This window comes from Mus pahari, chromosome 8, assembly GCF_900095145.1.
Source record: "Mus pahari chromosome 8, PAHARI_EIJ_v1.1, whole genome shotgun sequence".
In the NCBI taxonomy this organism is placed as follows: Eukaryota; Metazoa; Chordata; class Mammalia; order Rodentia; family Muridae; genus Mus; species Mus pahari.
In genome coordinates this window covers 4,615,290-4,633,603 of record NC_034597.1, presented here as the reverse complement: position 1 = coordinate 4,633,603, position 18,314 = coordinate 4,615,290, and the positions used below count along the sequence as shown (strand labels likewise).

The following is an 18,314-nucleotide window of genomic DNA, read 5'->3' as shown; positions in this document are numbered from 1 at the left end:
TCTCTCTCTCTCTCTCTCTCTCTCTCTCTCTCTCTCTCTCTCTCTCTTTCTTTTTCTGGTAAATACTTACTTAACACAAGCATGTTTGCAGGAAAGCAACTAACAGGAGTTCCCTGAACTAGCAAGGAGAAGCCATCATTACTAATGGTAAAAACACTCTCTTTGGTCCAGATCATGACCATACAACTGTTCTTCCCCACTGGGAGAACAGGACCAAAGATGGGGGGTGAGCAGCGATGGAGTCATTTAACAAATCCCAGGAAATCTTACTCTGGAGGCCAGCATCAGGGTACAGATCTGAGTTTATTGCCTAGCCCATAAGCTTATACAGAGTGTTTGAGTCAATCCCAAAGCCCTAAATCCTTGGCCAATCATATCTCACCACACCATCACCATGCTCCAATGAAAGCCATGCCTGATGTAGTAACTCAGAAGGAATGAGGGGAATATTGTTACCTGTGAGGACTTCCTTAAAGATGGGGGAAGTGGCCACTGCCCTAGCCTCTGTTCTTTTTTGCTGTCTCACTAGTGTGTCAAGAGCCATCTTAGATCTAATGCCTTGTGCGGCAGATCAGGACTCTCTGGGGAGTTGCAGGAGTCTGTGGAGCCCCTCTCTCTCTCTCAATTCTACCTTTTCCTTCACAAGACTGACTTCCTTAACCCACACACCGCATACTAACCCGCTTCTTTGCTCTGACCTTGGGGAATTTGGATTTTAGGTTAACCACCTAAGTTCTTTCCCATGAGCTAACCTACAGGGAGTAAGCAGTGTGACCTAGGTTCTCAAAGCTGGAGACAGTTTCATGATACCCAGGCTGGGTGGGACTTGTGGTTTCCAGTGTGGCATGTGAGGGGCTCAAGCATCCTTCTCAGCCTCACAAGAGAAAAGGTTGAAGAAAATATTCAGCAACTCCTCTAAGTATCAGCACAGAGCTCTGGGTCCACAGCAAGCCAGCGAGCCGGCAAGCCAGCAAGCTCTGACCCTGGCTGCAGCTTCAGAGACTCAGGGCTTGAGGGAGAAGGGAGAGGGGGATGAGGTGGCAGCTAGGGACAGAAGTTGTGTTAGAGCAGAGCTTGTACTGAGTTCCTTGTCCCCAGTACATTACCAAACTTTGCTTCCAGGAGGAATTACAAGTGATACTAAGACAAACTTTTGAAAAACCTTTTCATAAAGAGACAGACAAAGCATAAGAACCAGACACAGGGCAGGTAAGTTGGAATTATCAAGCTAGGCATTTCTAACTATAATGTTCATACTCAGAATTCTAAGTCCCAATGTAGGGTAAGTTGGCTCTGTTTTCAACTTCATGGCAGTGTGAAATCAACATGCATGTAGTCAGTACGCACTCAGAAATGACACTCCAAGTTGTGGCAGTTCACCAGTGCCTGGGCTATTAATATGTAGTTCGTTCTCAAGACACTCAGAAATAGTGATGAACTCTGTAGCCCAGGCAGTCCCATGATCTTGAGGGAAAGCCACCAGGAAGCCATAGTATACCCACTGCTGAGCGGTAGCCCTCACTAGTTGACATATTCAGTGCATTTTCATTGTACACTAGTTTCAGCTTCCAAAGCATTTGTTGTAACTTCTGTGGTGGAGAAGTGTTGATATAGGTAAGATGAGTTATTTAATAGTAGCATAGATAGAAACTAACTAAAAAGGAATAAAAAAAAAAAAAACTCTAACCATCAAATACCCAGGCACTTGGATTTTTTGTTTGTTTATTCGTTGGTTTGTTCACTAAATTAGTAGTGCCTTTCCTATTGTATAGTAAACAGTCAGCTGAATCGCGTGTTAGTGAGGTCTCTTGTGTTTGCAGTGTTCTGTATACTATCTCCTCCAGCCTTGATCACATGGACACTGATTCAGTGGTCCCTATGCAATGGGCACAGAGCTCAGTATTGGCACTACCACAGTAGGAAGGGTGGGCTCGGTCTCTGCACTTATGGAACTTGCTGATTTTTTGCTGATTTTCTTACTCCATCAACCATGCCGAAGGAATTCAATTGGTAGCTGAGTACTGTTATATTTTGCTCATACCTTCAATCCTACCCATATATTTACATGTGTGGAGGGGGGGATTTACTGATAGTGACTGAGTTCCCAGTCCTGATGCCTGTGAGAGGCACTGTGCTAGGTGCTGGGAATTCAGAGATGAAGGAAACAGATGGAGACCTTGCCCTTGCCAATCTTCAGTCAAGCCCAAAAAGACTAAGAGAAATGAGGCCAGAATTAAAGCCAGATGTTGAGGTTTCTGCCGCCCCGCCCTCCACCCAGCACCTTCCCTGCTTTCTTCTTCCTAGCAATGAGCACACTGTCCACAAGAGGTCTGAAAGAGGAAACAAGAAGGATGTGTGGGTGGTTGGCACAGTCTGATTGGTTAAGCCAGGGAAAGTCTTAGAAGAATAGAGGGGAGGGAGCCAAGTTCACACTGATGCTTGGATACAGTAGGTCTCAGAACCTGAGAGTGGAGACCCTGCAAGGGAAATGCCAAGGGGGGACTGGGAAGCTTTCATCTTTCCACCTCCCAACACTGTGGTTTCTAAGGAATTCTCACCTTCTCTATGTAAATTAAGCTTAGTTTTCCTGGTACTCCAAAGGCCCCAAATCACATCCTATCAATTAGTCCCCACGGGACACACTATGATGGCACAATTGATTTGCTCCGAGTAAGTTATCACACAATCAGCTGAAAGGCAGGCCAAAAGATTTTAATGCAGTTGCCTCCAGGCAGTTACTAACATTCCCTCTTAGCAACAGGACCAGGGTACTTTTATTCCTCTCTTGTTAAAGCCCAGGTAATTTTATGAACTACCCTGATTTAACACCCAGCCCACATGAGCCAGATACCTTGAATAAATGAAATCCAATCTCTGTGGCATGAATTATGGCCTTAAGCTGAGCATCACCATGGCAACTAATGACATCACTCCACCCCCACCCCCAGCCCCCACACCAACCTGCACAAAATCCAGTTCCCCAAGGGTCTTTATATGCCTGGCGTAGGTATGTTCTTGGCTTACACGTGCATTCATAAATATTACTGTTGTCAGAGGTCTGTGGCGGATGTTTGCTGTCATTTGGGGAGGTATATTCCCTTTGTGGCAAATGTGGGGTTTTTTGTTGTTGTTGTTCATGTGGGGGAAATTCTAATGAAAATTACTGTGTGTATTTGATTAGCGACATTTGTTGATAACATATGGTCCAGAGAGGTTTCTGCAAATAAGAGGCTTTAAATAGTAAACAGAGATGTGGCTGAGATGGAGCAGATGCTCTTGGCAAACACACAGCACGAGGTTGCTTTACTGGGGAACCCTCCCCACCCTGCACTGTCTTTCTTCCTAGATCAAAGCCACGGCCCCATGCAGTCCATTTGCAGAAGTAATGTGCTGTGACTTTGGAGTCACTCCTGCCCCCTAAAATATGAATTGTCTGCTACTCTCGCTTCTTGCTAGATATTAGTAATAATGTAGTGTGAGCAAGTGAGTCAGCAGGTCCAAGGTGATCTGAAGCAGCATTTGGGTACCATGTGTCTGAAATGTGCTGTGTGCATAGGCATGCCTGTGCGTGCACGGGTGGAGGCTGGCGAAAGAGGAAGGGTATCCTGCTCCATTACTCACTGCCTTATTCCCACGAGACAGAGTCTTTTACTACACTGGCTGGATGTTTTCTGCTAGGCTGGCTAGCGAGCAAGTTCCAGTTGTCTTCCCTCTCTAGCCTTGCTTCTCACATGCTGGAGCGTATTACAGGTCTATGTGGTTAGGGGCCAAGCTCGGGTTTTTAACCTGGCTTTGGATTCTGGTTCTCACACTTATCCAGCTGACACATTAAGTCCCAGAGTCTGATCTTCCAGTGCACTCCATGAGGAATGCAGGATGGTAGATTAGCTCGACATGAGCTGAGCTGGCCTGGCACATGTTCTTTTAGAGTTGCTCTTGTGGGTGTGCTAAGTGAGCACACCTTTAAGGTTCTGATGAAAATAAACATGGTTCTGTTGATGAGCAGGTAACTCCACCCCTTATAATAGGGCTTGGCTTTTCTGTAAGGTCCAAGAGGACATATTTCAGGCTCATGGCCCATGTGATCTGAGCCGTAGCTACTTAACTATGGTACAAGAGCAGCCTTGGACACCCTGTAGTGAATAAGCATAGGCACGTGCTAATAAAGCTGCCGTTATGCTTTAAACCTTGAATTTCAATGGAGTCCTCGTGTATCACAAAATAGTATTCCTATTTAATTGTTTTCAGTCATTTACAATTGTGAATAATGGGCTTGGGACGACCACCAGCTGGGTAAGTGTGAGGACCAGGATTCAAATCCAGGTAAAAAGCTGAGCATGTCCACTAACCACACATACCTGTAATACCTTTCCACAGTGTGAGGGGGTGGGTGGAGACGGGAAGATAGCTGGAACTTCATCTTCCTCTAGCCATCACACATGTACAAACAGGTGTGCATGCACACAACATGTGAACATACAGCACACATATGCATACACAGAAGAATTCTTGAATATGTTAAAACCATTTTTGGTTCATGAGCTATATACACATAAGCAAGTAAACAGTTGGATGGAACTGACCCATAACCACGGCTTAGCAATCCTTGTCCTACATCCTAAAAGTGAAGGCTTTGTGCACTCTACATGCACACTATTAACTTAAACATAGTGTGTGCAATATCTCTCTCCTGTAAATCGCTTCACTAACCTTCTGGGGTCAGTACTGCTTTCTGTATTATTATTTTTTATTTATGTACTTTACTTATATCCCAACTGGTTTTATAAACATATTTGTATAATATACATGTATCATACATGTACATATGTAATGTACCTGGTCCTGTATGTGTGTATATATATATACATATATATATGTATATATATATGTATATATATATATATAAAATTTTCTCCCTTAGCCTCTCTTGTTCCCCTTCTACCTTTTAGATTCTTACCTCTCCTCTCATCTTCTACTTTCATGTCTCTGTCTCTGCCTCTGTCCCTCTGTCTCTCTCTCTGTCTCTCTCTCTGTCTCTCTCTCTGTCTCTCTCTCTGTCTCTCTCTCTCTCTCCCTCACACACACACACACACACACACACACACACATATCATGCATATGAGAAAAATATGGTATTCATTTTTATGATCTTGGATTATTTTGCTTTACATGATAATCTCAGTTCTATCCATTTTCCTCCAAGTGACATAATTTTATTCTTTTTTATGGCTGACTTAGAACTCTACTGTATGTATTTCTACTATAGGTATTTTATTTATTTTGCTAACAGGCATCTAGGCTGGTTCCATATCTTGGCTACTCTGAAGAGTACAATAGTAAACATAGATGTGGCCTTACACTAAGGACTTTGGGTCCTTCAGGTTTATACCCAGCTAAGCCAACACTAGGTCCTGTGATGTTTGTTTGGAGGAAGCCCCACACTGGTTTCTCTAGGGTCTACACTGACTTACATCCTAAGCATCAGTGTACAGGAGTCCTCTATCCTGATACCCTTCTGACTGTAGTAAAATGGAATCTCAATCACATTTGCATCTGGACTCTCCCCAAGGAGAACGTGGCACCCATGGGGAAATAGCCTACTGATGCTGGACCTAACAGAGCTGATGTGGTGGTAATTTGCCTGCAGTTGGATACTTAGAAATCATGTCCCCAAAGAAGGATTAATTAGGCACCAGCCCTAAGCTGCAGAGCTTAGGAATTACTCACCTTGGTTGTCCTCCAAGTTAGACTCTCGCGCCTCCTTACAGAAGGACTTGTCCCACCACACAAGCTTTCACATGGCAACACAACTACAGGAGATAGCTTTTCTACAGTCTTCAGTATGTGCTGGTGGCACTGTTTAACCCTGCAGTCACTGGCATCCATGTTCCGTCCAACCCTTAGCTGTGTGAGCCAACCATTGTTTGACCTACAAGCACCCATGCCCGGCTCCCCAAAGAGCTGTCATATGCTGTGCTCTGCATGCTGCCTGACATCACGGGCACTCAGTCACTGTGCTCCAAAACACTGCCATCTCCTACAGGAGATGAAGACCCAGGTAAAGGAGGCTGCTACAGGCTAGCTCCTGTCTCATCTCCACAGCCCCTGAACATACAAGGTGATGGTTCCCAGCCCATGGCTCCTCCCTTTCTAGTTAAAAATCAAGGATGTATTTGTAGTAGCTGACTTACTACTGTCCTTGGTGCAAGCAGTAGGATGCACTGAAAATGTCACTTTCCTCCTAACGCCTCCATGCGTGGAGAGGAAGACAGTTACACAGATGCGCCTGTCAGACCATGGCGCATTACTGCGTTAGGAGTGCCTGAGAGATAGAGGCCTTTGGGTTCAATACTGCGAATTTGAGATTTTATATACATATATATATATATATATATATATATATATATATATATATATAAAAGAAAGCTCAAGAGTTTAAAATCCTCTATTGGAAGTAGCCTGAGATTCTGGTCCAGTTATATAACATCCTCAAGTGTAACTTTCCCCATCTATAAAATCGTGATACAACTGGGGTGATCTGTCAGGATGCTTAAATGAGCTGATCCATACAAAGTACTAAGCAAGGGCCTTGGCAAACATAAGCCCTCTGTAATTGGTGGCTTTATCTTTTTTTTTTTTTTTTTTTTTTTTTTGCAAGCTAACCGAACAGGTCACTATGGTGTCATTGGTGACAGAATCAGAGAAAGGACACCTTACCCATTGGATTTTATCTACCTTGTGTGCAGATGGAAGTCCATCAGTTAACCTTCCCAACCTTGGCCTGATAAATAGTGTCAGCCTCTGGTCTTTCCAAACAAGAGGGCAGTGGTATTTTCATTCTGGGAAGCTTTTAAAAGGTTTTCATCTTAGCAGCTACAGTTAATTGCACAGCAAGAGAAAAGGGCAGAGAAGACACAACAAAGAGAAATAGACTCATTTATTGATGCGTAGTCCACCAAAACACAAAAGTTTATAACGCATCTCCACCAGCTAATTTGTACATGTGTCAAATATAGCTTTGTGGGAAAGTACATTAAACATGGGCAATAAATCCAAAGCTACAGCTCAGTGGTGGGAGTCACTTAGTCAGTGAGGGCTACTGCAGGCTGCCTCCTGTCAGGAAGGCCTAATTCTCAGACCCTTCCCATACCTCTACCCTGTGGGAGGGGGTGGAGTATGAAAATGTCTACTTTTTGTCTTTTTCCAGCTCTGGAAAGACTGGCTCCTTTATTGTAATTGGTACACAGATAGCTCCATACTAGGCAGAATACCTATTTAGAAGCATTATGAGTTATATTTGCATATCAGCTTTTTTAAAGCCTGTTAGCTATCCTGTGAAATGTCTACACTTATGAACTTATAGTTACAGAGGAGGAAGCTGAGCCACTTCAAGGTGACTCAGAATTCCAGGAGTCTCCAAATAGAGCTCCCCCAAAGTTGCAGGGATAATTGATTAAAGTACCCAAGAATGTATGTGGAGGCTCAAAGGGAGGAAGGGACATAGCCGTGTGTAATTAGACTGTCATTTATGAGTGTCGTGGCATGCAGTACAGAATTTGTGTGACTATGGGTTCATAAGTGTAGACACTTCATAGAATATCTAGCAGGTTTTTGAAAAAGATAATATGCAAATATAACTTATAGGGCTTCTAAAATAGGTAACATGCATGGGGCTGTCTGGGTACCAATTATAATAAAGGAGCCAGTTCTTGCCCACGCTGGAAAAAGACAAAGAGTAGAGAGTCTGAGAATGAAGCCTCCATGATAGGAAGGAGCCTGCAGTAGCCTTCGCTGCTCCAACCCTTCCTTCAGGAAGCATAGAAGTTTCCCGTCAACAGCGTGGGATAGCCTTTACTCCTGCACAGCCATCTGCCACCCCAGGGAGATTCAGTCAATGCTGGCTTTAGAGGCCCAGGGCAGGGAAACTGCAGTGCTATGGCTCAGGAAGGGCATATTTTGCTTTAGTCTTCTCCTGTGGCCATCTTGCAGTTCGTGGTGATTTTATCTGTGAAGGTATTTGTGGAATGAAGTCCCACCAACAGAATGGAGCAGAGAAAATACTGAGGAAAAGAAAAATCCTTGATGTTTTTATATCATTTTAAATAAGTTTATGTTTGTGTGTCTATGAGTCTATGCCTGTGTGTGTGTGTGTCTATGTGTATGTCTATTTGTGTGCCTATGTGTGCATGTGTATATGTGTCTTTGTCTGTGTATGGCTCTGTGTGTGTGAGAGTGTGTGCGCACACATGAGAGAGAGAAAGAGAGAGACAGAGACAGAGAGAGACACAGAGAGAGACAGAGAGAGACTTCTCCCTGAAGATCATGTAGCTAGTCTTGATTAGAATAGAATCTATTTCCCCTGCTTCACTGGGCCAGGTTACTATTTTTAAAGTCTGAGAAATAAATTGGGGTTCATCTGTGACCTGACTACTTGATGTGAGCCAAAACTCCCAGTAGGAAAGCAGTCGACTCTGATGGCTTACTCAGTTATTCAGCTTCTGGGTGTCTGAAGCACCATGCTGCCCCCCAGTCTGAGTCATTTTACACACAAATGAGCAAGGCATCCTCGGGAGCTTCAGAAGTCCAGGCAAACCGAGTTGCTTTCTACTAAACAGCCTAGGATGTCCCTAAGGCCTAGGCAGGGCCAGCTGCACAGGTGGTACAGCCTGAAACCCAGCTCCTGGGGAGGCTAAAGCAGGAGAGGCTGCTCTGGGCCAAAGGCCACCCTGGCCACCAATGAACTCATTGTCAGACAGAGCAAGTCAGGGAGAATGAAAAGTGAAGAGATGGTTTGGGATCTCGCTCAGTGGGAGAACAACATGGGTTTTTGCTCAGCACGTGTGAGACCCTGGTTCACCCAGTCTAGAAAAGACAGACCGAGAAGAGGAGGGGGTAATGGGGGCAAAAGGAGGAGGGGCAGGCCCTTAGGCAGCAGTGGTCAGTTCAGAGTCAGTCTCTGTTAAATAAGCCAGGAAATCTCTCCAGGGAGGTGTCAGGTAAGCTGGGCCCAACAGTGCAGGCAGCATCCCCACTGTGTGAGGTTGAAGGGACCTTTCTGGGATCCTGGAAAGGAGTGGACTCCATCTTGAGTTTTCTTGTCTGTAAAATGTCAGCTGAGGTGAACATTTTCTTAGTTATTTAGTACAGTTGGAATAGACATGATTCCACACATTTTCTTACTTTGGGAATGGAGAAGGAGCCAGGATTTACTGGGATCTAGTTGTGTCCCAAGCCTGCAGCTATTACATTTACAAGGATGGTGAGGTGAACTTACTTTACATCTGAGGGGCTTGATGTATTTGGATGTTAGTTAGCTCATCCCAAACCCCACAGTTTGTATGCGAATTAGCCAGGCTTTGAACAGGAATATTCTGGTTCACTTTATCCTGGCATCTTTGCTAGGGCAGATTCTCCCATTCTCAGTCTTTATGAAGGTGCCGGGAACCACGGCCAGAAGTTCCTGGTTGGATGTACACAGTCTTCTATTTTGTTGAAACCTGATTAGTTTGTCTTATCTCATACCCACCTGTATCCCCTCCCTGAGGCTTTCGTGCCTGTCCTGACCTGCTTCACACACGTCTACCTCCCAGACCCAGGTCCTTCTTTTCCACTACTCTGGTGATCTACCCACTCTTCCTAGGTGAGTGTTCCCGCCGCGGAAACACTCCCGTCTAGGTCCGTCCTGAAGGGCGGGAATATCCTAAGAGGGAATAGGCTGCGAAAGGAAATTGCGCCTAGGCAATGTCACACTGGTCAAGGCTCGAAGTTTAATAATTGGACTCTGTTTAACTAACATAGAAAAATTCCCAGCCCACCCTCGTAGGCGGGTCCAAGGGATCGTAGGCGGGTCCGAGGATCGAGGCAGGGATGAGTGCCTGTTGACGTAGGCGGTCCAAGGACGTTGCATTCTGGGAGATCTGGGGAGGTTCTCCATAGCAACTCTCTGGTGGGCCTATGCGCCTGTAGGGGGCTGGTGTTTTGAGGGAGAGTGATTAGTGGAGGTGGGAGACCCCAACACCTAGGCCCACTGTTCCTCTTAGTTTAGAGCATGGAATTTACTTTGTGAAGTACAAAACTGAGACTGACGGTCGGGTCCTGTTTCTACAGTTCTATGAAAGAAGAAACAAAAGCAGACATATGACACAGGGTAAAATGTGACGTGCTCTAATAGTCAAACAAATGCCCCTGAGGGCTGAAGAGGTAGCTCATCATTCCAGAAACCCATTGTTCTAGCAGAGTTCACTTCCCAGCACCCCGTGGCAGCTCACAACCATCCTTAACTCAGTTCCAAAGGACCCAACTCTCTCTTCCAGCTTGTGTATGCCCCAAGCACATCCTCAGTGCACATGCTTACATGCAGGCAAAGAACTTGGACACATGAAACCAAAGTATATAAATCCTTTTAAAGAATACTCATAAAACAATAATAACCAACTAGGCCACAGAAGCAATGTCCTGTGCGAAGTGACGACGACGACACCCTTGGTTTATACTCAACTCCAGATGTTGGGTACTTGCTCTTTTTACATAAAACGCCTGAGGTATCACAGACCTTGAGTATGTTCACCACTGTACATAAGTAATAAAGGTGTTTCCTGAGGAAGAATCACCTCCCACCTCGGAAATACTCAGAGGCAAATTCTTTAAGTACCCTCTAACCAACTTGGTTACTATAATAGACTAATAGTTATGTAAGCTTCAACGTATTTATACAACATAATGCTGTAGTCAATAAACAGTATGGGAAATAGATTACATAATGCAAAAACAATCTGTAGATGAAAGCTGTTGTCTGTCTATTTCCTGGCCCTGTAAAAGAACATATATTTAGCTGGGTGTGGTGGTGCACACCTTTAATCTCAGCACTTGGGAGGCAGAGGCAGGTGAATTTCTGAGTTTGAGGCCAACCTGGTCTACATTGTGAGTTCCAGGACAGCCAGGGCTAAACAGAGAAACCCTGTCTGGAATAAAACAAAAACAAAACAAACAAAAACAAAACAAACAAAAAAAGAACATATATTTGATATTATTTATTCATTGAAAAATATTTATTCCATGCCTCCTATGTAGGAAGCACCGTGCTAAGTTCTAAGGGCTGGGATATAAATGAACAGCAGAGACCCCGTGCTCACAGAGCTCAAAGAACCAAAGAGGAACTGGGCTGAGTTATTTAACCTCACATCACTGGGGGTTGGAATGCCTGCTGGTCTGAAGACAGGTTGACACCTGGGCCCTGCTTAGACTGTGAGATCAAAATGAAAGGCAGGCCAGAGGTGGCAAAGGCAGAAGGCCCATGAAGGAAGCAGGTGAGGAGGGCCCAGGGAAGGGTCAGGGCTGTGCCTTTTACAGTGCTTGGAGTGACATAAGGGAAAGACAGGCTCAGTGCGTATCACAGCAGGTCCACAAGGTACTCCATTTGCAGCTACATAATGGATGGAGGGGGGGCGGGGAGGTGGTGGGAGTGGTGGAGTGGGGGGGGTCGTCTCCCATGATGCAAGTGAGTAAAGAAAGCACAACAGAGAGGCCACGCCCCAATTCGAGCCACGCCCTTCGCTCCACCCACATGCTGAGTAAACCAGGTTTCCTTCTGTGGCTGAGACTTGGCTACAGAAATCGTGACGGGGAAGAGCACCCCCATATTTCCACAGACCTTCTTGTTGGTGGAGCTCCACTCGGTCCTGTTTTCCCTTCTTCCTGGAGAGTAGCCAATAAACAGTATGGGAAATACTGTGACCCATGTATCCCCAAGTCTCTCTGTAAGGTCAGGAGTTTGCCTAGGTCGAAAATTCCACTGTCCATGAGGCAGGCTTTCCAGGGCCGAGTTGAAAGGCTGGCGAATGGAATGTGTGTTGCTGTTTGCAGAGAAGGGAGCGACAGTGGGAAACTGATTTCCTCCCGTACTGACTGCAAGGCACTCTGGGAAGGCCCATGGCAGCTTCGAAAGCATCTGCCTCGGTTTTTTTTTTTTTTTCTCTCACAAGTTAATCAACACTTTCCCGTTGCTCTGTCAGCTTTGGGGGCACTGGGAGTGGGTGTGACAGTCTGCTCTGCCTTGGGTTAATCCTGCGTGCTTGCTCTTCTTGGGGAGACCGAGAAGAACTACCCGTTGTTGAGGGGTGCCGGTCTACACTGACTCTAATATTCTCTCCACAGCTGGGGCACTCAAGGCGACTTCTCCACAACCCATGCGCTGCCAGCTGTTAAAGTAAAGCTGTTCACGGAGAGCACTGGTGTCCTGGCCTTGGAAGACAAGGAACTCGGGCGGGTGAGTGCGGCAAGGGCCACGGGACAGAGCGCAGACAGGGGTATCTATTGTGGCCTTTCTGCCCCAAAGACATGAAGAAGCAGCTCTGCAAGTACTGAGGGGCGGACATTTGGAACTACGTTCTGGACTATGCTGGTAGCTGTGAGACCTTGAGCCAGTCTCTCAACCTCTCTGAGCCACAGGGTCTCCTCCATAAACTCTGGACATCAAGTGTGAGTCAGAAGACAGGCTGGGGAGCCTCCCGAACCACACACTCGGGCATTATTTATAGCAAAGATGTGCAATACTCCCGACTAGCTTAACGTGAAATTCATTGGCATTAAACCGCCTAAGCTCCTGACAGCATTAAAATCAACATAATAAGATAAAAGAGGAGTAAAAAGAAATTAATCCATGTTTTAACAGGGACATTCAGAATACAAATAATTGAAGTGTTCTGATTACCACACTGTGGAGAACATTATGTTAATGGCAGGTTCGAGACCTGTTGTTGGAGGCAGACCCACAAGCCTGGGTATCTGTGGACCAAGCGACTGATCCATTAAACAACCTCAACTAAAGCCCTCTTTACTGCCCTGGAAACAGGCCACAATGCAATGCTCTAAGATGTCACACATAGTTAGATGTAGAATGAATATATACATACATATATATCACATGTATATGCATATGCATCATATCTACATATACATCATATATATATATATACACACACACATACACACAGATAGTTAGTTAGTTAGATAGATAGATAGATAGATAGATAGATAGATAGATAGATAGATAGATAGATATAGATACAGATATAGATATCAGGAGATAACAGAGTAAGGCAGGCTACAGGGTGCTTCTGTCCAGAAGCGCTCTCCCATCTTAGCCAGTACTGAACACACCCACCCCATCCATTCAGTTGCTTAGGCACAGAGAGCCCAGCAACCCCAATTGCCAGCCCCTAGGATGCTGAGCTAGGGATGTTATTAGGTTTGGCCCTTCAGGGACTCTCTAAGTGTCCCCAAGGCCGAAACTTATGAAGCCCACATGATAAAGTAATTTTTCAGAAGAGGAACAATAGGGACAGCTCACCAGTCATCTTCAGCCGCATTGCCCTGTGGAGAAATAAATATGGCACGGCTCTGCTGGGGGGATGGAGGCCTAGAGCTTGTTGCTCTCCACACAGATACTTGCATCGAGGTGCCTAGACGTTCACTTTTTTTCTCCTTCATGCTTCAGGAACTCTCTACTTCCTAATGTAGGTCAGCCTGGCCCCCTGCAGCCTGGCCATGTTCTGTTGGGCTGGTGCCCTCTGCAGGCGGTAGCTCTAAAGATGCAACGGGGGGGGGGGGGGGGGCGCATGGTGGCACCGTCTTTTTCAAGTCCAGCCATTCAGTAGACCATATAGAGTGCTCTAATGAGGCAACTCTACCAAGCTGAGCAGAACCTTCCTCCAGGGTCCTGGGTTAGCTCCATCCCTTCAGCCATATTTCGTGTATCCATCTGATTTATGCCTCATGTACATCAAATTTTTCTTTAAAAATGAATCTTTTTAATATACTCAAAAAAAAAGAAAGAGAGAGAGAGAAAGAAAAAGAGAGAGAAAGAGAGAGAGGAAGGAAGGAAGGAAGGAAGGAAGGAAGGAAGGAAGGAAGGAAGGAAGGAAGGAAGGAAGGAAGGAAGAATCCCTTGAGGTTAGGGAGAGGTTGCCACCACCAGGCCCGCCCTCTCCTCCAGCTCCAGCTCCAGCTCCAGCCCCCAGCATGTCTGTGTGGGAGGGATTGTACATTTTCCCACAGTTTTAACCAAATGAACCCTATCTAAGTGAACAAGAGATTCAGAGGGCTCATGGTATATATGATTACACATGAGTCTATACCCTCTTTTAATAGACCAGGCACAGTGACAGGCCTGCCGGGTACGGTCATTAGTGCTGCAGACAGAGCAAACGGAAGTAAACTCAGGCAGAAACCTTTAATCTGCGACGTTACAGGACACAGGCATAAAAGCCAGAAGTTACAGCGCAGTGTGGGAATTGCTCTGCCTAAGTCCTGGCAGAAGTCGCAGCAAGAAGTGGTCGCTCTGTGAAGCGGAGTTGCCGTTCTCAGGAGATGCAAGCAGATAGGGAGAGAGAAAGATAGGCCCAGGCCAGAAATCAGCCTGATAAAAAGCCAGGGCGTGGCAGCCCCAGCCTGAGGAGATGCCCTCCCTGATGGCTGACAAGCCCCTCCCGAGGGGCTGGGTGGTGGCTGCCAGGTCACATCCGCACAGCAAAGCACATCACACATGGCTTCAGCAAAGGAAACAGAGTGCTCGGTCAGCAGCCTGGGATGCCCAGGTGAGAAGAGAGGTCACCCGTGGCTCCCACACATCCAGAAGGGCCCTCCCAAGGTGCTGACACACGGGAGGGGGACTCTAGCTCATCTCGAACTTGGCGGGCTGCAGGTAGAGACAGAAGAACTCCATCTCTCCATCCGCCCTGCACGGGCTTCACCAGAGAGCGAATGCAAGGGAACCCAGTAGAAGGAAGGCTCTGTGGGTGACCAGCGGGGAAGTGGCCATCCGTATTTTGATTGGGCACCATATCACCAGTGGGAACTGTACCAGGATCTACGTGGTGAAGGGCCATTAACAAGCTCCCCATGTACAGGGTGCTGCTCCTGCTATGGCTTTACCAGGCAAGCAGGAACACAAGGAAGCCAAGGCCTTTCCTGCCACTGGCCTGGTCATGGTGCTCTTACCAGCCCTCTCTTTGCTGCTTGCCAGCATGTTCCTCCTGACCCTCTCTCCCACCAGACTGACTGAGGACACAGCTGGATGGATAGCTCCATTCCCTCTGTCTCCAAACAAGGACAACGATGCATTTGGAGTTGCAGAACTCCACTTCAGAAACCAGTGAGATGGATCATCAGGCACTTAGTGCCAAGCCCAACACCCAGATGTGAACCCTCAGACCCCATAGAGTGGGAGAACTGATTTCTGCACTTTTTTTTCCGACCTATGCATGCACACACACACACACACACACACACACACACACACACACACACATACATTATACACACTACACACATACATATACACACATACCCCCACATACACATATATACACTAAACACACATTACTCACACTACACATAGTCACACACTCACATAAATAATTAATAAATAAGTAAACTTTAAAAATGTTTCAAAGAATTCTCTAGATACCACTCTCAGAACTAGCTTGCAGATTTCATTAGCAAGCTGAGTCCTGGCTAATAGCAAGGAAACACTGGGACCATACCCTGGCCTGGTAGCATTGTGCCTTCAGGTCAAAGGTACTGTCATTCAGATTGTCAGGCATGGGGTAATAGAGTCCTGTAGCTCTCTGGTATAGCACCCGCCTAAAGATAGCTTGTGTCACTGTCACTCAGCCCCCTCTGGGGCTGCTGCCGTGAAGCCCTGCAGATTGCAGATCCCAGATGCCCCATCCATCATGTACATTGGCGCTGTGCTCACATGTCTTCTCATAGTCTTTAAATCACCTGTAGGTTCCTCATATACCAAGTAAGAGGTACAACATAAAATTCTAGCGTGCTGTTATTGGGCTATGTGATCAAAACTACCTTCCAGCAGGGGAGTGTGATGGAGCCCTCCGTATCCTCCTAGCTTTGCCCCCACCCTCCAGACCCTAGAGTTAAGGCAGCACCCAGCGAAGTGTGTCTGATATGCTACCAAAGGGCATTTTCCAGGGGCAGATGGAGGCTACTTGGAGCTTCTTCGACCCAAAGCACAGTGAGGAGCTGGAAGAGAAAAATCCCAGTCCAGGTGCTACTGACCCCTGACCCAAATGGGACCCAACATGGACTCCTGCCCTGTCTACGTCCCTCGTTTCCTGTTACTCTATTGTCCCCAGGCTTTGAGGTCTTTCTCTTCTTGTAATGTGAAACTGTAGAAATGGAAAAGGAAGGAGTAGCTAAGAGCTGTCTATTACAAACGCATCTCTTCTCAAGTAGCCGACATGGTTAACGGGAGACGGACAATGTTCTCTCTCTTAGGTTACACTACTACTTCTGAATCTCAGAAAAAAACAAAAGTAGGATCATGATGTCACCATGATGTCACCATGACGTCACCCTCCTCGCTCCTACAGACTTAGCCAGTGAAGAAAAAGAAAGAAGCCAGAGGGCATTTTGTCCCATAGCTGTGACTGTGTGATCTCAGCCACCCACAGTTCATAAAGGAGTAGCCTCAGCAATGGAACATGGGCTAGTGGCTGCATGTCTTCACATCAAAGGGTCTAGTTCTAAAAAGCATGACGGTGTGTTGTTTCTGTCTTCTGACAGAAATGTACGCTTTCTCCTTGCAGGTTATCCTCCATCCCACCCCAAATAGCCCCAAACAATCTGAGTGGCACAAAATGACAGTCTCCAAAAACTGCCCCGATCAAGACCTCAAAATCAAACTTGCTGTCCGAATGGATAAGCCTCAAAACATGAAGCACTCTGGGTAAGTGGGTTTTTTTTTCCCAATCTGAGATATGGGTACATTCATTTCTAGAAGCAGCAATAGAACAGAAGAGGGGAACATACCTCGGGGACAGATCACTTGCCTGGCATGCACAAGGCTCAGTTTTGGATCTCTAAAAGTGCAGAAATGATTTAAGCAAAACCCAAAGGGATTTGGAGAACTACGTGGAAGGAGCTGGGAGGTACCTGCGAGCAGCAACTAAAGAACGTGGTGCTGGCAGTTCCGAGCTTCTTCAGCTACACTTACTGCATCTCCATTTATACCATCAAGAGAATAACTTCCCGCTATCTCTAAGCAGACTCCCTCAAAACAGTTAAAATCTGGACACAGCATGCTAGGGGTTGTGCTTGGAGAGGTCTTTTGGATTCTGTGTTCCTGCCAGAGGCCTCCAGGAGTCCCTCCCTCTCACCTGTGTGGACAACCACCTTCATGAGGTTTAAGCAAGTGCCTAAATAGGTCAAAAGTGATGTCAGGTTGACTGAAGTAATAACTCTCCAAAATGGAGTGTGTGTGGCCTTCATTCTGTGAAGGTTTGCATGAATAATCAGTTGAGTGGCTTCAGGCAGAACAACAAAAAAATAAAAAAATAAAAAAAAAAATAGGGAAATGTGGTTTCACTTTTCAGAACAAAGCATTGATTTTTTTTTTTTAAACCAAAAGGGTTGTTAATGACTGGTTTTCGGTGGAGCCACCACCTGCTAAATTATCTTTTAAGATGTGATTCTTTGCAGAGGAGCAGGGCAGTATAATTATGAAGAGAGAAGCGTCTAGACAGCAGAAGAAACTGGGCTCTTTGTCAAATGCTCTGAAGTGCCATTTGTCGACTGGTTGTCATTCTCCATGACCTTCAAGTGACTAGGAAGCTGTCCTCCACCCTCTTGAAAACTCAAGATTGCATATGTGGCCTGGAAGTCTATGGAAGTAAGAAGCCCCACGCCAAGGGATAGCCAGCCATAGATGCCAGTCGAAAAGAAGCCTGCAAGAAGTCTAAGGAAACAACCAGGGCAGCAAGTGGACATCCTTGCACAGCAGCAGAGCCCACATCATTTGGTCAGTGGCTGCCTGTGATGCCTTTCAAAGGCTGCTCACAAGCCGGATGTCACTCCTTGAATGCCACCTGTGACTTAAACCTGTAAAAGTTACACATGGTATTGTTGAAACCAGGCTATTCCCAAAGCCAGAGGTGGGATTGAAGTGTGAGAAGCCTGTGAGGAAAGATACCAGCTACTTAGCACTTAGTCTGTACTCAGCCATCACTAGTGAGTGCAGCCAGGTTTTCCTTATTTCACTTGGTATCTTATCATATGGCTAAGGCACAAGTTCAAAGTCAACCTGGACTGAATGCTTAAACCATGTCAAAAAACAAAAAACAAAAACAAAAAGTTGTACTGAGGAAATATCCATATCAATAAAGTGCTTATCATGCAAGCATGAGTTGGATTGCTTGCTTCGCAAGCATGATCACATCCTAAAAGATAATTTGGCAGACTGTGGCTCCACAAAAACCATTACGTGAAGCGGTACTCATCTGTAATCCCAACATTGG

General features: G+C 45.9%; 1 protein-coding gene across 22 annotated transcripts in view; it reads left to right on the top strand.

The window, feature by feature from the left end:
• Positions 1–18,314, top strand: part of Cadps (calcium dependent secretion activator) — a 447,247-nt gene that overhangs the window by 253,330 nt on the left and 175,603 nt on the right. For all 22 annotated transcript variants that reach the window (XM_029541729.1, XM_029541726.1, XM_029541724.1 and 19 more), the window contains exons 7-8: positions 12,154–12,265; positions 16,608–16,747. In XM_029541729.1, coding sequence (XP_029397589.1) covers positions 12,154–12,265; positions 16,608–16,747 — 252 coding nt within the window. The remainder of the gene's footprint in view (positions 1–12,153; positions 12,266–16,607; positions 16,748–18,314) is intronic.